Here is a 23,776-nt window from a genome sequence, read left to right on the forward strand (position 1 = left end):
TAATTCCATTTTTTTAAAAAATGAAACCACAAAAAAAATCTTAGGATGCTTTACATTGAGATTCTCCCATAAATAATACATTATCCATAATTAAATGAAGATGAAACACTGTCACAACACATATGTACTTCAGCATCAGAGGATTCAAAGGGTAGCTATGGACTCAATGGTGACAAAGTGATGCCATATAATGGCATTAAGATAGCATGTCAACTATCCAATCCATTTTCAGGCCCTCATTTTGCCAGTCAGTGTGAATAATGTGTTAAAAAAAAATAATAAAAATAGCCCTTTCCTCTAACAAGGCCAAAGAGAAGCATACAGTCGTCTATACAGCATATTTTGTCTTCGCAACCGTGTACTTTTGAGACCAATGAACATACTTATCTTCATTTTTCAAGCAAGGAAAATGTGGGCAGAGAGGCTACATTACATGGGTACCCTTTGGGATACCAGTCAAGCTCCACCACTCTTTCCTAACCATCTGTATCCAGAACTGTCTTTCTCCACATGGGCTACTCATTTGGAGAATACATCACACAATCAAACGTGGGTGAAATATTGATAACGTTGTCAGTGTTTGCTAACTCATGACAAGCAAATAGGAGAGCATCACGAAAACTATAACAAATGAGCATGAGTATAGCAAAACTTCAGTGCCACATAAACAAGTGTCCCCATTCTAGACTAAAAATGGAACCACTACTCTAATTTCTTCCAGCTTTATAAGGCCATAACAAAAACCATTGCAATGCAAATACTACTTTGTGACCACCATGCTACAGCATTTTTTTACATTAAAAATAATACTGAGAATTATACAAATTATGCAATGCATCATTTCTTTAAAAAAAAAAAAATCCACAAAAAGATGACAAAAGACAATCAGAACAAATTAGCTGGTTGCTTTCCTATCTTGATTGCCTTGCCAGACCAGAATAGGTCAGTGATCCACAGTTTACTACTGCATTTTTAACAGTTTGCAAAGGTATATATGTATGTTGGATGGGGGACGTCTCCAGCAATCATTAATCCTGAATTCATTAACCCCCTCTAGAGATAAAACAAAAATGCCAGATTGTTTCTTCTCGATCCAAAAGTTGATATTCTACAAAGTGCTATCAACATGCTAAACAGCCTACTCAAATACCAAATTTTACTCAGCAAAAATTGAAAAACATAATTAAGTCCAAAATAACTAAAGGGAAATTATAATGTTTTAGAAAACCAACAGAAAACCTGTACCATTAATGACAAACCTGCTAGCTAAACTGTAATCTCTGAGGGAACACGTGTGGAAGGAAAGGGAATCTCTTTTTGTTACCACCAAGTATAGCTGAACCTTGTGCCTGTGAACAAAGTTTCTATGTTGTAATGCTATAAAATGTTTAAGTAATAATGACATCTGATTCTACAATCATTTCAGATAAACAGAATCTCTGCATTCTGGAGCTAGGTTAAAACCAAAACAAAACAAAAAACCCAAAACCCCCAAACAAACAAAAAACATACACACACAAAACCCAAACCCAAAACATAGCCCAATCTAACAGTAGACAACTGTTCTACAAAAACAAACAAACAAACAAAAAGCGCTTTCAGGTATACCTCATTTCTACAATTTTTAATCAATTTTGTAGAATATGAAGAAACCTAAAAACTTTCTTAGATTACTAAAGGACATAAGCATTTAAACCAGAAATTTTAACTGCAATCTGACTTCTTATCAATTTAAGAAAACACCAACTCGCTAGGCCTGCAAGGATTGTAAAGCCTACTAAACAATATTCCTCAAATGAGCTCCCTATCTCCCCTCTTCTACCCCCCTCAAATCCCACAATACACACGTTTTACCTGTAGGTTTAACAGAATAGAACCCAACAGCCTCTCCTTTTGTCCACATGATCTTAGCATAGTCGTTGCTACCATGACAAAGAAATGGGATCTCATTTCTTTCTATTTCTTGTTTCCGATAGATAATTCGATTTAGAACATAGAGAACCACCCTCTCTCCAACAGACTTCACCTAAGGAAACACAGAAAAACATTTTAGAAGAGTGGTCAGTTTAGTTGATACTCACACATCAGGGACCTTATTTTTCAAGGTCACCAGCTAACATAGCTGCAGATGGAGTCAAGAGAAGCTGTAAATGCTAAAGCAGGATGAAGCTCTGGGGTTTGTTTGAGGCCTAGGAGATGCTCTGAAGCCATAGAAATAGGTTAAGTATAAAGCACTACCATACAGGATATTTCATGACTTCAATGTCACTCTCAATCCAACGGGTAAAAACTGAGACATATGCTGTGCTGGGAGTGGGGTAGTGGGGGGAATGTTTTGAATTTAACTCAACTATTTTTGGATTTAGGAAACGTTCAGCACACACAATAGCAGTATGCCAGCCTCAGATTTCCCAGGTGTATTGGCTTTGTGTGGCAAGATTTGGGGGGGGGGGGGGGGGTTTACAGGGGTGGCTTCTGTAAGAAGCTGCTGGAAGCTTCCCCTGTGTCTGACAGAGCCAATACCAGCTGGCTCTAAGACGGAACCACCGCTGGCCAAGGCCAAGCCAATCAGCAATAGTGCTAACGCCTCTGTGATAACATTTTTAAGAAGGAAAAAAAGTTGCGGGACAGACACAGAAACGGCAGCCAGAGAGAGGAGTGAGAACATGTAAGAGAAACAACCCTGCGGACACCAAGGTCAGTGAAGAAGGAGGGGGAGAAGATGCTCCAAGCACCAGAGCAGAGATTCCCCTGCAGCCCGTGGTGAAGACCGTGGTGAGGCAGGTTGTCCCCCTGCAGCCCATGGAGGTCCACGGTGGAGCAGATATCCACCTGCAGCCCGTGGAGGACCCCACACCAGAGCAGGTGGGTGCCCAAAGGAGTCTGTGACCCCGTGGGAAGCCCGCGCTGGAGCAGGCTCCTGACAGGACTTGCGGATCTGTGAAGAGAAGAGCCCATGCTGGAGCAGGTTTTCTGGCAGGACTTGTGACCCTGCAGGGGACCCACGCTGGAGCAGTGTGCTCCTGAAGTACTGCACACCACGGAAGGGACCCATGCTGGAGCAGTTAGTGAAAAACTGCAGCCCATGGGAATGACCCATGTTGGCGAAGTTCGTGGAGGACTGTCTCCTGTGGGAAGGACCCCATGCTGGAGCAGGGGAACAGTGTGATGAGTCCTGCCCCTGAGGAGGATGAAGCAGCAGAAATAACGTGTGATGAACTGACCATAAACTCCATTCCCCATCCCCCTGTGCCGCTAGGGGGGGTAGGTAGAGAATCTGGGAGTGAAGTTGTGCCCGGGAAGAAGGGAGGGGTGGAGGGAAGGTGTTCTGAGATTTGGTTTTATTTCTCATTATCCTACTCTGATTTGAGTGGTAATAAATTAATTTCCCCAAGTCGAGTCTGGTTTTCGTCCATGATGGTAATTGTTGAGTGATCTCCCTGTCCTTATCTCAACCCACAAGCCCTTTGTTATATTTTCTCTCCCCTGTCCAGCTGAGGAGGGGGGAGTGACAGAACAGCTTTGGTGGGTACCTGGCATCCAGCCAGGGTCAACCCACCACACCAGGCTAGCAGGTAATCAGAGTCCTACAAAGAAGAAATTATGATCCTCACAGGGTAGCAGGACTTGGCACACTCAAACACTGCTGATAGAGTGGCAAGACAACAGGACATGATGCAGTGGAAGAACTAGTTACAACAGTTTCTGTGACATGAAACAAGGAATTCAATATCCTTTTCTCTGTTCTGCAGGGTTCCTTTTACATATGAAAATTCAAGTTCACCACTATCCTATCCACTATGAAGGAAGAATGGAGAAACCATGTTCCCTTCCCAACACCCAGTCTCAGCTACCCTATGTCCTGGTTTCAGCTGGGATAGAGTTAAATGTCTTCCTAGTAGCTGGTACAGTGCTATGTTTTGAGTTCAGTATGTTGATAACACTGATGTTTTCAGTTGGTGCTCAGTAGTGTTTAGACTACAGTCAAGGATTTTTCAGCTTCTCATGCCCAGCCAGCAAGAAAGCTGGAGGGGCACAAGAAGTTGGCACAGGACACAGCCAGGGCACCTGACCCAAACTGGCCAACGGTGTATTCTGTACCATGGGACGGCCCATCTAGTATAGGAACTGGGAAGTGGGGACAGGGAATCGCCGCTCGGGGACTAGCTGGGTGTTGGTTGGCGGGTGGTGAGCAATTGCACTACACATCATTTGTACATTCCAATCCTTTTATTACTACTCTTGTCATTTTATTAGTGTTATCATTATCATTATTAGTTTCTTCTTTTCTGTTCTATTAAACCGTTCTTATCTCAACCCACAAGTTTTACTTCTTTTTTTCCTGATTTTCTCCCCCATCCCACTGGGGGGGGGGGGGGAGTGAGTGAGCGGCTGCGTGGTGCTTAGTTGCTGGCTGGGGTTAAACCACGACACCCTACCTGTAAAAGATTCAGCTTTCCCGATTTATTCACCATCCTACCGTTATGAAGCACAAGGAAAACAAGGCTACATGCCAAATTCTCTAGAGTAAATTTAAATACAAAAATCAAAGATGAGTGCCCAGATATGAATTACACTCCTGGAAAAAAACAGGTTTCCAGTTTTGGAAGAAAACAAAACTCCATACTAAATAGATGTCAGTAATGGTAACACAGCTCAATGATGACCAATAAAGCAGATACCAGGCAACTTACTTTCCTAAGCCTCATGTATCGCCACTGCAGGCCACCAGCTCCAACTTGCCTCTATCAAACAGGTTCCTTTAAATATTTTTAGCTTACTAGTCTCCTGATAAAACCAATAAGTACTGCTATAAATGCACCACTCTACTAAGACATTTCAATACAATCAGACATACTATGTTCTAAAGAGTAAGGAAAAAACTATTCTTAACATCATTAACATCTAAATAGCTTGCATATGAAGCTACTGTACAAGAGTCCCTCTTTCTCTAGACACTGTCTTCACAACCCTTCCCTCTAGTACCTATTTCCTCTATTCCCATTGACCTTGCTTTTGACATGAGACAGCTAACTCATTTCTGAATGAAATGAAAACATGTAACATCTCACACACTAGCTATTTGCCATTACTTGCCATTATCTTGAAGGATAAGAATAATTGTTAGGTGAATATTGGAGCACTTTACCTGCTGAAGCCCCTCTCTAGAAGGGACAGATGTTCTCAAGATGTCATCAATTGACCACCACCGGTTAGCAAGATGCAGGGCTACAGCTTGAAAGAAACAAGGGGAAATAAAAAGTTAGAGATTCTTAACATTCCAAAAAAACCCATTCATTAAAGCTGCTAAACAATCAGGAATAACACTGCAGTAACCAGGTTAAGCATCTTCTAGTTGGCACTATATTAATGCAGCTCTTGCTACCTTAGCACAACATATGTGGTGCTATACAGCCCCTCCCATATGCAACGCTGTATTGGGTTTGCATGACAAGGTTTTGGTAGCAGGGGGAGGGGGGCTACAGGGGTGGCTTCTGTGAGAAGCTGCTAGAAGCTTCCCCTATGTACAACAGAGCCAATGCCAGCTGGCTCCAAGACGGGCCCACCATTGGCCAAAGCTGAGCCAATCAGCGACAGTGGTAGTGCCTCTGGGATAACATTTTTAAGAAGGAAAAAAACCTGCTGTGCAACAGCAGCTGGGAGAGAGAGGAGTGAGAATATGTGAGAGAAACAACCCTGTGGACACCAAGGTCAGTGAAGAAGGAGGGGGAGGAAGTGTTCCAGGCACTGGAGCAGAGATTCCCCTGCAGCCCGTGGTAAAGACCATGAGGCAGGTAAAGACCATGAGGTGAGGCAGGCTGTCCCCCTGCAGCCTATGGAGGTCCACGGTGGAGCAGATATCCACCTGCAGCCCATGGAGAACCCCATGCCAGAGCAGGTGGATGTGCCCTGAAGGAACCTGTGACCCAGTAGAGACCCCGTGCTAGAGCAGGCTCTTGGCAGGACCTGCGGACCCATGGAGAGGAGCCCATGCTGGAGCAGGTTTTCTGGCAGGACTTGTGACCCTGCAGGGGACCCACGCTGGAGCAGTCAATTCCTGAAGGACTGCACCCTGTGGAAGGGACCCATGCTGGAGGAGTTCGTGAAGAACTGCAGCCCGTAGGAAGGACCCACGTTGGAGAAGTTCGTGGAGGACTGTCTCCCGTGGGTGAGACCCCATGCTGGATCAGTGGAAGAGAGTGAGGAGGAAGGAACAGCGGAGAAGATGTGATGAACTGACTGCAACCCCCATTCCCTATCCCCCTGAGCCGCTCAGGTGGAAGAGAAATTGGGAATGAAGTTGAGCCCAGGAAGAAGGGAAGGGTGGAGGGAAGGTGTTCTGAGATTTGGTTTTATTTCTCATTATCCTACGCTGATTTGATTGGTAATAAATTAATTTCCCGAAGTTGAGTCTGGTTTTTGCCCATGATGGTAATTGTTGGGCGATCTCCCTGTCCTTATCTTGACCCACAAGCCTTTCGTCATATTTTTCTCCCCCTGTCCAGTTGAGGAGGAGGAGTGATAGAGCGGCTTGGTGGACACCTGGCGGCCAGCCAAGATCAATCCACCACAAATGCTCCCTGGTGCAAAACTTGTTTGAAAACTGAGAACAATAAAACCAAATACAGATTTTGTGCAGCATGACATACTGGAATTGTGTCACTGTGCTCTAACACCTCCTTCTACTAAAAACTGGGCCTGCCAAGAAGAGTCTCATTCATACATGTATTTTAGTTTTGGGTTGTTAATGGATATTGATATTTAAACTGTGCAAGTTTTAGGGAGCCAGATGAATGTAAAAAGGCTGATGGCCATGTGATTAGCAATCAGGAAGAGTTTGATCGACAGGTATTTGTGGCAAACTTAGCAATCATATACATGGCATTATATGGAAAGAGAAGGAAACATGAAGGACTAGAAAGGAAGGGAGAAAGGAAAGAAAAAAAAACACAAAAAAAACCCCAGTGAGATGCCACCTTGGCCAGAGCTATGTTAGGACCTGAAGGTAAAGACAAATTTACACTTGATGCCGATTAATCACTGCTAATAAAGAGCATCTAAATTAATGGGCAAATAAATAGATTCTATGAACGCTCAATTAATTCCTTTTGGAGAGGCGAGGTGTACATAAAGCAAGACACACATGTTGTACTTGGATTCAGATGAGCACCATGTTATTTTGCTACATATCTTCTGAATTCAGTGGGTCCAGTTCTACTCTGATTAGCAAGCAATGTTTTATCACTTGTGTATATGAATCCACAACAAGCATAGTATGAGAACAAGAAGGCAGTGAACAACAAATGCAAAAGTGTCAAAGTTATGAGCTACACTAGCATGGAATGAGCAAGAGCCTGGTTACGTGTATTTGTCACAGAAAAAGAAACAGCAACACACACTGAGATTAGAATCTTAAAATGAAACCTGTGAACAAGTCTTCTGGTGCAAACAAAGCAAGAACTTTGTGTGTCTGCTCTTCACCATAAAGAGGAATGAAGCCCACAGTTGACAAGCTAATAGGAACCTGAAACAAGAATGTACAATACTTCAATAGACTTTTGCTAGTACAACATTAGTAATATATACAGAGAATGTTTAGCAGGGTAAGCAAGACAAATGTTGAAAAGCGAGTGCTTAACAGTTAACTGTAAAAGACAAGTATCAGACCTTAGCCCTTACTTTAGACGTTTTCTTCCTAAAGACAGACTACATTATAGAGAGCTCTGACTCTCAAGCTTTAGCAGATTTAGCTACAGCAATTTATACTGTTACAGCTCTCTGCTGTCAGCAGTTTGCATTTATGTGCACAACTGAAGTACAGTGTGCAAAGAGCCAGCAGTACGTTCACTTCAACTGCCCCAGCTACGCAAGCTATCAAAGCTGACAGAAGAATGAGGCAGGCAGGCACAGAAACAAACAGGCACAGCAAAATTGCTGTTTGTTAACATGAGCCCTAACATGCCAAGTTGGGAAAGTTGGATACAAAAGGGTTTTCTTCCCTTAAATTGCACACATTTTAGAAATTCCAAATTTGTCTGCTTGACTTTCCCTCAGGAACAACATGAGAAGGGTCAAATTAATCCACCTTTCAGGAGTTGAGGACCTTTGTGAAAATGCATTTTGACATTTAAATTTGCACATTTTCAATAATTAATTAATGCATTAAAACCAGACAGGCATTAATGGTGTGTTAAATAGACTTGCTTACCCAATTTAAGAAGATTATGATATGCTATGCCACAAACAATGATGTTAATATAAACAAATATTTAGGTATACAGCACCTGCAGAAATGCAGGAAAGTACTCCAGACTCTGCTTCTGCCAAGGAATCTGCAGCACTGACCTTTTGTTCCCACAGAGAGTCCTCTCAGCTCACTTAATTTTCATCAATTACACACCATTGCTTTTATTGGTACTAGTTCTATAAGAAATGCTCATCTAGACAGAACCAACATTGACTAACTTATCACTCAAGGGATAAGTGTTTAAAACATGAAGTGTCACAGCCAGCTTCTACTAGAACTCCCAACAACAGCAGGGAATATTTCAGATAAAAAGAAAAGATTCGCTTCTAAAATTAGTGAAACTTGCTGATCAAGAATTGAACCCAACCATGAAGATCACTGAAGGACTGAGGTACAAAGAGAGCCAGTAAGCTTCAGTAAATCATGAACCCCTTAGTTATGATAATAGATTTTTGTGACTATGTGAGTTAGTGTTTTTACAAAAGTTTGACTCATCAGTTGAGATTTTAAGGTTTTTTTAAAAAATTACTTAATGCATACAGATCCATTGCCTAGAAGCAGCAAATAGTCACTAATGCCCAAATTTAAACCCAATTACAGAATGAAAAAAACGTAGAGCTTAAGACACAAGCAGGAATTTGGAAAATATAAAACCTTTACCAAAATAATGATGTAATTCAATAGTTATGGACTGGATATTTTAAATATTTGAAATCCACAAGTATATCAAGAAAACTGGGACTAAGGTATTTGCTGGTTCTTACTTTGCCGTGGTCTGGTAGGGACAAGAATTCAGGACAATTTGGATCCCCACGGCGAAGGTTAGACAAGTAGTCCTCTGCAGAGTTCTCCAAGTCCTCATGACTGTAGCTATTCAACATATCCACAGGGAATGCCATCATCTTGAGAAATAAGCAACATTATTACTGCATGAAGTTTGAGAGAAACGATGCACAGTTTATCACATATTCCTACTAAACATATAACTAAGACTGTTGAACGCCCCCCTCTGCTGCTCTCTGGAGCCCTCTATGTCCATGCCAGAAAGGAGAAATGCTCCAGGCATTTAATTAGGATGGTGCCTATTAATACCCAGTCTGTAAAATGATACATGAACCCAATCTGTGTTTATAAGCAGAAAAGGAAGGGTTCAGTTCATAGATCCCTCTAGACCCAAACGTGGCAGATTTCCAACTCACACCCCCCACCCCCACCCCGTTTGCAACACATTTACAATAGACCACATACTGCCTTGAGGTGACAGGCTCAGTTATCTCCCTCCCAGCTGATGTTTTTGAAGCCACAGATTAAACAAATAAAAAGTAAACAGCCCAAAAGATAACAACAAGAAGGAGAAATTCATTTATTTTGGAGACTTAGCATTGAAATCTATCTCTGAAGGAACAGAAGCCTTGTTCAGAATTTATCTCTACAACTGACCAGTTAGTGTGCCTACCAGCTGGTTGTTTCCAAAAGCATTTCAACTGTGAACAGGAGATGCTACAAGCTCATTAAAAACAAGAGCCCGCATCGGACTAAAGAGGCACTTTAAGGAGGTGACAAGACAAAAACTAAAGCACTGAAGACCAACCATAGTGGCAATAGCTCCTTGAAAGCTCTTTGATTCAAATTCTCCTTGTCAAAGCAGTGTCAAGTTAAGATGAACAAGAGCTCCTGGAATTCACTGAGTGCTCTTCAGATAAGGCTCTTCCAGCTCTATAGAACTATACAGATACAGACCCCCCCAGCTCCTCTCAAGCTACAGCCCACTCATAAGCATGAGCTACCACAAGTTCATGAGTTTAATCTGTTCTGGAGGAACACTGAGATCTCTTTAGGTTGGAAAAGTCCCGTTCCAATCTACAGCAGAACACGAGACTAATCTAACAGTTGAAAATGCAAGCATCCTCATTTTGAAAGGTACAGTAACCTAGCAAAGACAAATCAAATGGCTGCCAATGGTAATAAATTAATACATTCCCCTCATAAAAACCACAACTATTCGTCAGTATCTTTAAATTAGAAATACAAATGGCTCCACATCTAAACAGTCTCTTCAGTAACGCACGAGAGAAAAAAAGGGAGAGAGAAAATAGCTTTTCAGTTTTCCTTGACAAGAGCATTACACGTTTTTCTCCATAGAGGCAACAAGAACAGCACAGATCTCTGCCATGCAGCCCATCACGGCCCTTTTTGTTTGCTCTAAGCCTCCATGTGTTGCACAACTGTAAAACCGTCAGGTCAAATCCTTGTCACACACTGCAGGACTGTGCTCTGCTTATAGGGTAGCACTCCAATTGGTTAGCTAACAGCCAGGCTGACTAAGCACATGTAACAGCCTTAAGCAACCAAGCTCATCATGACCATTTGTACAAAAAACATATTAGAAGTGTGGAGGGGAAATTAAACTTTAAGTGAGGGAAATTAAATTTATTTTATAAATTTAAAATTAAATTTATTTTATTTTTTTAAGAGGCAAATATGCTTTTCATGTTTTAACTGAAAGAAAATAAATCTTACACTCCTCATAACCACATCATTTCACATAATAGGATTAAAGATTGTATGTGACAAACCCACATGAGCAACAGTTGCTTTCATGTAGAAATTTATCACTTCCCTCCTTTTCAACATTATGCAAGCTACTATGTGAGAAATAGCATATTCTTTTAGGAACAGCTACAGCACCAGAGGATAAGAGAGATCAATTCAAGAAACACCAACAAAACCCACATTTAACAGGATGAAGGAACACATTCCTGTGCAACTGAGGCAGTTCCTTATTCACAAAATCTTCATTACTGTAAGCATTAAGATAGAAAAACTATTTTTTTAATAGAGAATAAATGGGCAATGTTGGAAACTCATTTAATTATAAGTTATACTTGCAACCCCTATTTCATCTTAAAAGCACATAAAGGAGAGATACACAGCCCATAAAGCTTCCAGGCTACACAAGGATTTCAGCAGGCTCTTAGAATCGAGAGATCTGGTTGACCCCCTGCAAACCCTCAATACTGAGTGCCATGAAATAACAGAAAAATAAGAAGACAAAAGCTATATTGTTTCTTAGAGCATGTCACAGGACTTAAACACAGTTTGGGGTGCCTTTATCTTAGGAGAACTGAAGCCTCAATGGTTAGGCTGCCAGCCAAGGATTTAGAAGCATCAGGATTAATTTCTAGCTCTAGCACAGACTGTTGAGGAAATTACACCACCTGCCAGGAATCATGCAACTGTCAACAAGGCTCAGCCCTAGGTTCCTGCTTGAAGAAGATGACTTGCCAATCCGCTGAGTAAATAAGTGGTTTATCCAACATGCAGAGCAGCTCGAGCTGGGTGCCTCCAAAGAGAGACCATGAACAAAGAAATCCCTGGGCAATTATACCCTTATAATCTAAGTTCCTGTGCTGGTTGTGGCTGGGATACAGTGTTGTGGTTTAACCCCAACCAGCAACTAGGCACCATGCAGCTGCTCACTCACTCCCCCCATCCAGTGGGATGGGGGAGAAAATCAGGAAAAAAAAGAAGTAAAACTCCTGGGTTAAGATAAGAACGGTTTAATAGAACAGAAAAGAAGAAACTGATAATGATAATACTAATAAAATGACAACAGTAGTAATAAAAGGATTGGAATGTACAAATGATGCGCAGGGCAATTGCTCACCACCCGCCGACCGACACCCAGCTAGTCCCCGAGCGGCGATTCCCTGCACCCACTTCCCAGTTCCTATACTAGATGGGACGTCCCATGGTATGGAATACACCGTTGGCCAGTTTGGGTCAGGTGCCCTGGCTGTGTCCTGTGCCAACTTCTTGTGCCCTGGCTGGGCATGAGAAGCTGAAAAATCTTTCACTATAGTCTAAACACTACTGAGCAACAACTGAAAACATCAGTGTTATCAACATTCTTCGCATATTGAACTCAAAACACAGCACTGTACCAGCTACTAAGAAGACAGTTAACTCCATCCCAGCTGAAACCAGGACAGTATCCACCCCTTATTCTATACCACTGACGTCATGCTCAGTTTCCATACCTTTAGTTACATCCTGATCAATCATCACCACCTTTCCATCCCTTTGAGACATATGAACAATGACATATATATATATGTATACACACACAAAGATATGTTTAGTTCATGAGTTATGTTCATAAAACATTTGTTGAGTTCATTTAGTTTCCAACTCTGGGCTCCATCTGTCATACCAGTCTGTCTGGGCAGGAGGGATGGTGCAAAGTCCTCTCAGTCGGTAGAGCAGAATTGGGCTTCAGTGCGGTGTGACGAGCAGGTGACATTGGATGCAGCAGGAGGATGGTGTGCACCGTTGGATTGTTGCATGCTGGAGTCAGTTCTGGTTCCATTACTACTGCGCTTTGCTCAGTTTTATCACAGTTCTTTCTTGCTTGATCTAAGTGATTCTTACTATAGTACTATGGATATAGCATATAACAATTATAGTAATGATAACGTACAGTAGCAGGGTTATATAGCAACTAATATCATACAGTTTAATTCTGGCTATTTTCACCTAAAATCAAATCCCCTTGAGGCACACATCGGACTTCTCCATCTTTTCGCATCACCCACTGTAGGGTTCAGGGATTAATCCGTGCGGGGCCCGGACGACGGAACACCAATGTGATGATTAAAGTCGCCAGTTTATTGAGCTTAGCTAAACATTTTTATACAGTTCTCTAAGTTGTTTAGAGACTTTGATTGGCTACTACATGCAAGTACGCGGCGTCCACACGCACAAGCATAAGCGGTGATTGGTTACATCGGTAATGTCCACGCGCACAAACACAAGACATAATTGGTTGTGTTAATTAAAACATGCAAAACTCATCTTACTCCAGTTGGTCAAGATAAGCCCCTGAATTGAGGTTATTTGTGCCAAGTTCCCTTTATCGTGGAATGTGCACCTGTGTTTTCCTAATTGTGATCTATCTTCTTCTATCTTCTTGTTTATTCTGTTCAAGGCCTTCTAAAGGCACCTAGAACGGTCTTGTGACCATGAGCTATTTTCAGGCCCAATAACTAAGTTCCATATAACTGAACCCTACATCTCCCCCTCTTTTTTTTTTTTTTTGGAAAACATATTGCTGTCTTGTTCCGCAAACTTAGCCCAGCAATCAGTAGGTGTCAGTTTTATGTGGGTGTCCCTACGGAGGCAACTATGGTTTTGCTGCACACCAGCCTGATGCTCTTTGGAAAATCCCGGTATATATATATTTACAGAGAAATGGATTTTAGCACACGTGGCCGGCGGGTGCCAAAATCCGCCTCAATTGAAAACCTATGATGCATGCACTCGCTGGCCAGGCGCACTGCATGAGTCATAGTTATCTTATCAATTGGTTCATGGGCTTTGTGATACGGTTGTAATGCACTGAGAATTTTAACCTGTTATGTTAGCTAAGATGACCTACACATTAGTTTTTGGCTGAGGTGGTATTCGTATTGCCGCACCATCTATGATGCTTCGGATGATGATGGTTGTATAAATCAAACAGAAGTCCATCGTGGGCTTACACCTGTGAAAAACAAGCATACCCTCTTCCCCACATAAATAATTTGCAAGGTCCTTGCCACTGCTGTAAATCTGGATCAAATACTGAAACTTGCAGCTGATTTTTATCAACATTTTTGTTCCCACACATATGCCTATTAATTGGGATCTGATCCTCAGTACCACGTGGCTGTAGCCAATTCAAAACATACAGTGCTTTACTTATTAACTCTTGGGGGGTACAATGCTGCATGTCTTCCCCCATTTTTAAAATGTTTAAATGATCCTTTAAGGTCTGATGTGCACGTTCAACGATAGCTTGACCAGAATTATGGGGTACACCAAAATTATGAGCTACCCCCCACATCTGTAAAAATGTTTCTAATGACTGTGCGCTGTATCCCGGGCCATTGTCTGTTTTAATTTCTGTTGGCACTCCCATGGCAGCAAATGCTGCCAAAAGGTGCTTAATTACGGCTTTAGCATTGGTTGATATATGAACAGTAGCCCACATAAGGTTCGAATATGTGTCAATAGATACATGAATAAATTTATATCTCCCAAAACTGGGATATTCCGTAACATCTGTTTGCCAAATTTGCAATGGTGATAATCCCCAGGGGTTCACCCCCTGTGGTTGTAAGTTTGGAATATTCGCACAGTCTGGGCAAGCAGCAAGAATAGCTCTGGTTTGCTGCAATGGAAGATTAAATTGTTTACTCAGCGCTTTTGCCGACTGATGATAAAATTTATGGGATAGCAGCGCTTGTCCAAACAAATCAGGTTTGGGTGTATTAGAATAGATGTTTGCATTGGCTACTACCAGTCGATCCGCACGCGCATTACCTTCCACAATGAATCCCGGCAGCGTTGTATGGCTACGAACATGATCGATAAAAAATAAGTCTGTCCGTTTTTCTAGTAACATCCATAATTTTAAAAGTGTCATAAACAGCTGCTTATTGTTTACAGTTTTTAGTAGGGACCTATGCATACGTTTTACTATCCCCACGACATATTGAGAATCCGAAATTATGTTGACAGGTGTTTTATCCCATTTTTTGAAAACAGAGCATACAGCTAATAACTCAAGCACTTGTACTGACCCCTCTGACAGAATGACTTCGGATTTCCAGGATCCATCCTGTAAATATACAAATCCTGCTTTACCTGTCTTGCTGCTAGCATCAGTAAAAACGGTAATGGCCTCCAGCAGCTTATCGCTGCAAATAGAGTGTGGTTCCATTGTTAACATTGTTTTAAATAATGGGTGAGGGGGGTAGTGATTATCCACTTCCCCCTTAAAGCCCATCAGAGCTACTGCAAAGCAGTCATTTTCCGTCACGGCATTACTCACAATATCAAGTGACATAGCTAAAATGATTTTGTCCATTTGCCTCCCTGAAATTTGTATCGCCCTTACCCCTGCTTTTTGAATGCACTTTCCCAGAGCTTCAATTCTAGTGACTACCATTTTTTACATGCTAGCAGGCAAGAATATCCATTCTAGTATTACCAATGGGTTTTGTTTCTGCTGCTCATCCCACTGACCCAAAATTCCCGCAACTTCCGTATCTGAGTTATATACATATAAATTTATGGACAAATCAGGGACGTATCTGCCAGACATGGATGATGTGATTTTCTGCTCAATTGCTGTCAAGGCTTGCCACCCTGGTGCACTTAGTTGAAGTACAGAAGTTAGGCTATTGGTGCCCCGCAATAAGTCCGACAGTGGTTGTAAGTCTGTATTTGTGATACCACAATAAGGCCGGATCCACTGTAGGTCTCCGACAAGTTTTTGTACATCATGTATATTTCATATGTCTTTGTGTAGGGACAGCTTTTGTGGACAAACAGAGGCTTCCGCAACTTGCAAACCCGGATATAGTGTTAACGGTGTTCCGTCTTTTTTAAACCTTGATCGACAGTCACCGGCTTTGTGTCCGAACTTGTCGCACTTGTTACAGACCCCAGGAAAGTTTGACTGACTGATGTTAGTTAGTGCTGGCATAGATCGAGGCTGCATTGCTATGCGTTGAGGGCATGCACGTCTCAAATGGCCCAGTTGACCACACTGATAACACGCTAAGGGGTCTTTGTGTGGGCCGCGGTCTCCTTTTCCCTGTTGCACTATCGGTCGTAATGCTATCGCGAGCGCTGCAGCGTGAGCTTCAGCATGTATTTTAGCTTTCTCTTGTTCCAGTATTAGAGGTAAGCGATTACAAGCCTCAATGACATCCACTAATGTAGCTGTACGTGGAAGCGACGCAATGATTTGTCTGCATTTTGCATTCGCGTTTTGAATAGCTAAGTCCTTTCCGACCGCAGCTTTCGCTTCGGGGGTTAAAGTGGGTGACGCATCGACAGCAGCTTTCAAACGGTCAAGGAATTTCACGTACGGTTCCTCTTCCCCTTGTATGATTTGAGAATAGGGTGGAACCGGCTTACCCACTTGCGGCACCTCTGAAATAGCTTCCAGAGCTAGTTGTTGTGCCAATTGTAAAACCTCTGGTCTTAATGCAGCCTGAACGGGACCAGTAGCAAACTGTCCCGTGCCGAGTAACATATCAACACTGACAAACGCAAGTGGATTTTGTGCCCCAGTATCTAAATTTCTCACCTGGGCTTCTTCTGCTTTCTGTCTCCACCAATCGTGAAACAGCAACCTCTGAGTTGGTTCGAAGAACATTTCCACCAAAACCTTTATATCTGCCGGCACTAAGGTTTGTGCCTTGAAAAACTGTTGTATCATTTGTTGTACGTACTTATTGTCTATTCCATATTGCATGATGGCTTTTTGCAGTTCTCGAACCGTTTTCCAGTCCAGAGGCGCCCATTGTCGTTTTCCTCCTGGTTCAGTGAACACGGGAAATGAGCTGATAGTGGGTGGCAGTATGACTCCTTCTATAGTGGCTTGCTCGATAATCCCGCGCCAGCGTTGTCCCGGCGAAAAAGACGGATCGCTGGGTGGTGGTGGGGGGGGGGGGGGGGTCCCCGCCCGGGCTGATTCCGTGTTTCGTGAGGGCGGGTCTGTTAGCCATCACATTCCTTTGTATCTATCCTCTTATCTCCCTTCAGACCCTTTCCCCTCATAGGGCATTAATTCCCCTTTTGTACACACAGGTCAATCAGTTCTTGCATTTTGTCCCTAGGGGATTTTTCCTCCCCACTGCCCACCACTTTAGCAAAAGAATCCATACTCTCTACGATCGCAGTTGCTGCTTTCTCATGACTTTCTCGTCAACGGCTGCCCACCTTTACCCCCATCTCTTTTCCGCATTTCCTTTAAAAATTCTAACACTGTCTCGTTTTGTTCTATTATTAAAGTAGCCAAATCCTCGTTTGCATTATTTGAATCAGGGTATATGCTAGGTATAATTTGTTCATATTGAACAGTGGTATCTGGGGGCTGTTCTCTCGTAGGCGGATTTTTACTCACTCCCTGATTCTGTAGGGTTTCCTTTAATCGTACGGATAGGGAGGCTTGGGAACTGTCAGATGGCCGATTAATATCGGCAGTCCCAGGGAGTGGAGCAGAAGTCAAGGGCACAGGAACAGGCGAACAAGCTCCAAAAAGTCTCTCTCGCTGCATTATGTTTTTCTCCCCGCTTTTCCCTTTTGCTTGCAGTTGGAGAGAGAGAACAGCAAAAGCAGACACAGACGCTTTACGATCTGCTTTCATTTCTTGCAGAGTTGTCTTAATTTCCATAAAGTTGCAAGTTCTTTAACTTCTTTAGACCCGTCACTACTTTCATCCCATAGGGAGGTTCCGATAGCTTCCCAGGTACTAAGCTCAAAAGCTGTACCCACACTAATTGAAAGGTTTCTGTCCTTTTTAATATTTGTCTCTTTTTTCAACCAGCGTCATAAATACCTTTCCGGCTGCCTTTTCCCTCACAGATGCTGCAGTACCCATGCCGCCCTTTTTATCAAGGTAAGCTTACGATTTTACCTGCTTCTCCTGAGCAGTGCCCTGCCTCTCCCGAGCAGTGCCGGCGCTGTTTTCAAGCCACCATGGTCCGCGGCAATTCCCCCGCCTTTTCAGTAGCGTTGCCTCTTGTTCCTCTTCGGATCACGTCGGAGGTCGCCAAATGTAGGGTTTAGGGATTAATCCGTACGGGGCCCAGACGACGGAACACCAATGTGATGATTAAAGTCGCCAGTTTATTGAGCTTAGCTAATCATTTTTATACAATTCCCTAAGTTGTGTAGAGACTTTAATTGGCTACTACATGCAAACACTTGGTGTCCACACGCACAAGCATAAGCGGTGATTGGTTACATCGGTAATGTCCACTCATACAAACACAAGACATAATTGGTTGTGTTAATTAAAACATGCAAGACTTGTCTTAGTCCAGTTGGTCAAGATAAGCCCCTGAACTGAGGTTGTTTGTGCCAAGTTCCCTTTATCGTGGAATGTGCACCTGTGTTTTCCTAATTGGGATCTTTCTTCTTCTATCTTCTTGTTTATTCTGTTCAAGGCCTTCTAAAGGCACCTAGAACGGTCTTGTGACTGTGAGCTATTTTCAGGCCCAATAACTAAGTTCCATATAACTGAACCCTACAACCCACCAAGTGCACCCAGGCCCTTGTGCAAAAGCAATCCCACGAATGGGTTTACCTTTGCCTGAGGCAGGAGTAACCCAGACTGTTTTCCCTAACATATTTTTCATGTGCACTACAGGGACTTTATCCCCTTCTACAGTATGTAAAAATTCTGATTGGGCAGGGCCACTCCGATCAGCAGATCCTCTGCTGTTGACTAACCAGGTGGCTTTTGCTAAATGTGTATCCCAATGTTTAAAAGTTCCACCCCCCATTGCTTTCAACGTAGTCTTTAACAGTCCATTGTATCGCTCAATTTTCCCAGAGACTGGTACATGATAGAGGATGAGATACACCCACTCAATGCCATGCTCTTTGGCCCAGGTGTCTATAAGGTTGTTTCAGAAATGAGTCCCCTTGTCTGACTCGATTCTTTCTGGGGTGCCATGTTGCCACAAGACCTGCTTCTCAAGGCCCAGGACAGTGTTCCGGGCAGTGGCATGGGGTACAGAATATGTTTCCAGCCATCCGGTGGTTGCTTCCACCATTGTCAGCACATGCCACTTGCTTTGGCGAGTTTGTGGGAGTGTGATATAGTCAATCTGCCAGGCTTCCCCATATTTATATTTCAGCCATCGCCCTCCATACCACAGGGGCTTTATCCGCTTGGCTTGCTTAATTGCAGCACATGTTTCACATTCATGGCTAACCTGCACAATATTGTCCATGGTCAGGTCCACCCCTTGATCTCGAGCCCATCTATACGTTGCATCTCTTCCCTGATGGCCTGAAGTATCATGGGCCCACTGAGCCATAAATAGCTCACCCTTATGTTGCCAGTCCAGGTCCACCTGAACCACTTCAATCTTGGCAGCATGATCCACCTGTTGGTTGTTTCCATGTTCTTCAGTGGCCCAACCCTTGGGTACATGAGCATCTACATGACGCACTTTTACAACCAGATTCTCTAGCCGGGACGCAATATCTTGCCACAGTGCGGCAGCCCAAATGGGTTTACCTCTGCGCTGCCAGTTGCTCTGCTTCCATTGCTGTAGCCACCTCCATAGGGCATTTGCCACCATCCATGAGTCAGTATAGAGATAGAGCACTGGCCACTTTTCTCTTTCAGCAATGTCTAACGCTAGCTGGATGGCTTTCACCTCTGCAAACTGACTCGATTCGCCTTCTCCTTCAGCAGTTTCTGCGACTAGTCGTGTAGGACTCCATACAGCAGCTTTCCACCTCCGATGCTTTCCCACAATGCGACAGGACCCATCAGTAAACAGGGCATATTGCCTCTCATTTTCTGGCAGTTTATTATACAGCAGGGCTTCATCAGCACGTGTCATCTCTTTCTCTGGTGACATTCCAAAATCTTTGTCTTCTGGCCAGTCCGTGATCACTTCTAACATTCCTGGGGGACTGGGGTTTCCTATGCGAGCCTGCTGTGTGATCAGTGCTATCCACTTACTCCACGTGGCATCAGTCACGTGATATGCAGAGGAGACCCTCCCTTTGAACATCCAGCCCAGCACTGGCAGTCGGGGTGCTAAGAAGAGCTGTGTCTCAGTACCAACCACTTCTGAGGCGGCTCGAACTCCTTCATATGCTGCCAAGATCTCTTTTTCAGTTGGAGTATAGCGAGCCTCGGATCCTCGATATCCCCAACTCCAAAACCCCAGGGGTCGGCCTCGGGTCTCCCCAGGTGCTTTCTGCCAGAGGCTCCAGGTAGGGCCATTCTCCCCAGCTGCAGTATAGAGCACATTTTTAACATCTTGTCCTGTCCAGACTGGTCCAAGGGCTACTCCATGAACAATCTCCCGTTTAATTTGTTCAAAGGCTTGTTGTTGCTCAGAGCCCCATTTAAAATCATTCTTCTTCTGGGTCACTTGATAGAGAGGGCTTACAGTCAAACTGTAATTTGGTATATGCATTTTCCAAAACCCCACGACACCTAAGAATTCCTGTGTGTCCCTTTTATTAGTCAGGGGAGACATAGCTGCTATTTTGTTAATCACGTCCATTGGGATCTGACGACGTCCATCTTGCCATTTTATTCCCAACAACTGGATCTCCTGTGCAGGTCCCTTGACCTTACTTTCTTTTATGGCAAAACCAGCTTTCAGAAGGATTTGGATTATTTTCTTCCCTTTCTCAAAGACGACTTCTGCCATGTTGCCCCATATGATGATGTCATCAATGTATTGCAGGTGTTCCGGAGCTTCACCTTTTTCCAGTGCAGTCTGGATTAGTCCATGGCAAATGGTGGGACTGTGTTTCCACCCCTGGGGCAATCGATTCCAAGTGTACTGGACACCCCTCCAAGTAAAGGCAAATTGTGGATGACACTGTGCTGCCAGAGGGATTGAGAAAAACGCATTAGCAATGTCAATTGTGGCATACCACTTGGCTGCCTTTGACTCTAGCTCGTATTGACGTTCTAGCATATCTGGAACGGCAGCACTCAGCGCTGGCATAACTTCATTCAGGCCGCGATAGTCAACTGTTAGTCTTCATTCCCCATTAGACTTCCGCACTAGCCATATGGGACTATTAAAGGGTGAGCGAGTCTTGCTGATCACTCCTTGGATCTCCAGTTGGTGAATCAACTTGTGGATGGGAATCAGAGAGTCTCGGTTGGTGCGATATTGCCGCCGGTGCACCGTCGTGGTAGCAATTGGCACTTGTTGTTCTTCAACCTTCAGCAATCCCACAACTGAAGGGTCTTGAGAGAGACCAGGCAGGGTAGACAGCTGTTCAGTGCCCTCCGTCTCCAAGGAAGCTATACCAAAAACCCATTGATACCCCTTTGGGTCCTTAAAATAGCCCCTACTGAGACAGTCTATGCCAAGGATACACGGAGCCTCTGGGCCAGTCACAATGGGGTGTTTCTGCCATTCATTCCCAGTTAGGCTTACTTCAGCTTCCAATACAGTTAACTCTTGGGATGCCCCTGTCACACCAGAAATACAAATGGGTTCTGTCCCATTTTAACTTGATGGCATTAGAGTGCACTGTGCACTGGTGTCTACTAGAGCCTTATACTCCTGTGGGTCTAACGTGCCAGGCCATCGAATCCAGACCGGGTTATCCCTTTCCTCCACCTGGTGGGAGGCAGGGCCCCTCTCATTCTGGTCAGAGTATTCATTATTCACTTCTCATAAAATTGGCTCAGAAGTCCCTTCAAGAGGATCGGAAATAAAATCAGCCCTTCTACTCTGGAAACTGGAGCGGCATTTTTCCTGGTAGAATCCCCTTTTGTGGTGGTTTTTCCTCGCAGTTCACGTACCCGTGCATTTAGGACCGAGGTAGGTTTTCCGTCCCATTTCCTCATGTCCTCTCCATGATCACATAGGTAAAACCACAGGGCACCTCGCAGTGTGTACCTTCTATATTCTCTCTCTCTCTTGGGCAGAACGCTCACTCCTAATAGCTGAGACATTGGTCCTTACAAGTGTGGAGTAGGACATATCCTCTTTGATTTGTTGGACATCCTGGGACAGCTTCTCCACAGCCGAAATGCAGGCTTGTAGGGAGGAGGAGAGATTTTCTTCATATTGACGGAGTTGGCGAGCCATTTCATCCACTGTTGGTGCCTCTTCATCCTTCCAGGACATTACTGCCAATGCGTTGGCATAGGACGATGGTGCGCTCCGTACAAACTTCCACCACATGGGTCGTCTGCATTGGATTTCGTCTGGATCTTTGGGTAATTGTGGGTTGTCCGGGTCATGATGAATCGTCTCTAGCACAGCTAATTCCCTCACATATTGGATACCTTTTTCCATGGTGGTCCACTTGCTTGATTGACATATAACATCTTCCTTGAAGGGGTACCTTTCCTTCACACTTGACAGGAGTCGCCTCCAGAGGCTGATGGATTGTGTCCCTCTTCCAATTGCCTTGTCAATGCCACCTTCCCTGGCAAGTGATCCCAGCTGCTTGGCTTCCCTACCTTCTAATTCCAAGCTATTAGCCCCATTGTCCCAGCATCGGAGGAGCCAGGTGATAATATGCTCACCTATACGGCGGCCAAAATCTTTTCGCATATCCCACAGCAAACTCAAGGATAGGGACCGGGTTATTACCTCTGGTTCTGCCTCTTCCTCTGGTTCCCGTGATGGCCGTGGTTCATCTTCATCCTTTGCTAAGCGAACTGATTTTTTTGTATATTTCTTTTTATGTATAGGGGCAACTGATAGTAGTCCAGGTTGGTCCGCTGGTTCAGTTGCAGTATCGCTCGCTGGGTTTTGGATAACCGCAGTGTCTGTCACCGAGGTTTGGGTAGCAGCAGTGCTCGTCGCTGTGGCTGGAGGGACCGCAGTGCCCGTTGCCAAGGTTTGGGTAGCTGCTGTGCTCATTGCCGGGGCTGGAGGGGCTGCAGTGCCTGTTGCTGAGGTTTGGGTAGCCCGAGTTCTCGTTGCCAGGGCTGGAGGGGTCACGGTGCCTGTCGCCAAGGTCTGGGTGCCTACAATGTTCCTTGCCGGGCCTGGAGGGGCCGCAGCACCCGTTGCCAAGGTTTGGGTGGCCACGGTGCTCATTGTTTTGTTGTTAGGTCTAGAGACTTTCTCTTCCCCTTGAGGGTACTGAGTGGTGTCGAACAGGGCTCGATAGGCATGGGCTAGACCCCAGCACGTTGCAGTGATTTGTATCTCTCTGGAGCTGCCAGGGTGACAGCATACCTTTTCCAAATATTTTACTAGTTCTTCTGGATCCTGCACTTGTTCAGGGGGTGGATTTCCAAAACATTGGAGGTGCCCACTTTTCTAGGTACCTGCCCATACTACCCCACACACCCTGCCACTCATAATTATCCAGCCTTGGGGCAGATCTCTGGGTGATCTTCTTAAATAGTTGTTTAACCTTAAACGAGAGCTGAACCACATTCAGAATTATGCTAAGTCCTAGCAGTAGGGGTAGGACCGTGCTAGTCCCAACATCCCAGGAGTATTCAAATTTTTCAAAATTCTCAAACACCATTGTAACTGGACTGAAGGAGAAAGGAGAGAGGAAGAAAGGTACCCCACCCATAGACTGGTTTTCCAAGGAGGAAAGGTAAATGGTATAATTATTAATAGTTTCCCACAGATGGCTCCCACTGTATAAAGGTGACAATGCTAAGTGCAAATACCAGATTAATCCCACAACCGATGACTTTATCATACCATAAACCAGCGTTATACCATACACGAAAGCGAAAACCTTAATCCAGCTCCCACAGATGATAAGCAGTAGAAGAGGAACTACGTACAGCAAGCGAGGTGATACATAACAGAACTTTAAAAACCAGAGCAACAACTCTAAGAACACATAAATCAACATAATGAACACTTATAAAAATTTGTTTTAACAAGCTCTGGTCAGGTTTGTTGTTATCTCAACCCTTCATGCCCCACGTTGGGCGCCAAAACGGACTGTCATGGTTTAACCCCAGCTAGCAATGAAGCACCATGCAGCCGC

The 23,776-nt window shown here is 44.0% G+C and overlaps 1 protein-coding gene across 1 annotated transcript in view; it reads right to left on the reverse strand.

The window, feature by feature from the left end:
- Positions 1-23,776, reverse strand: part of LOC126035271 (soluble lamin-associated protein of 75 kDa-like) — a 44,118-nt gene that overhangs the window by 11,370 nt on the left and 8,972 nt on the right. Inside the window, exons 2-5 of the mRNA XM_049793652.1 lie at positions 9,013-9,150; positions 7,426-7,525; positions 5,150-5,235; positions 1,855-2,026 (exon numbers count right to left, since the gene is read on the reverse strand). Coding sequence (XP_049649609.1) covers positions 1,855-2,026; positions 5,150-5,235; positions 7,426-7,525; positions 9,013-9,150 — 496 coding nt within the window. The remainder of the gene's footprint in view (positions 1-1,854; positions 2,027-5,149; positions 5,236-7,425; positions 7,526-9,012; positions 9,151-23,776) is intronic.

Source organism: Accipiter gentilis, chromosome W, assembly GCF_929443795.1.
Source record: "Accipiter gentilis chromosome W, bAccGen1.1, whole genome shotgun sequence".
In the NCBI taxonomy this organism is placed as follows: Eukaryota; Metazoa; Chordata; class Aves; order Accipitriformes; family Accipitridae; genus Astur; species Astur gentilis.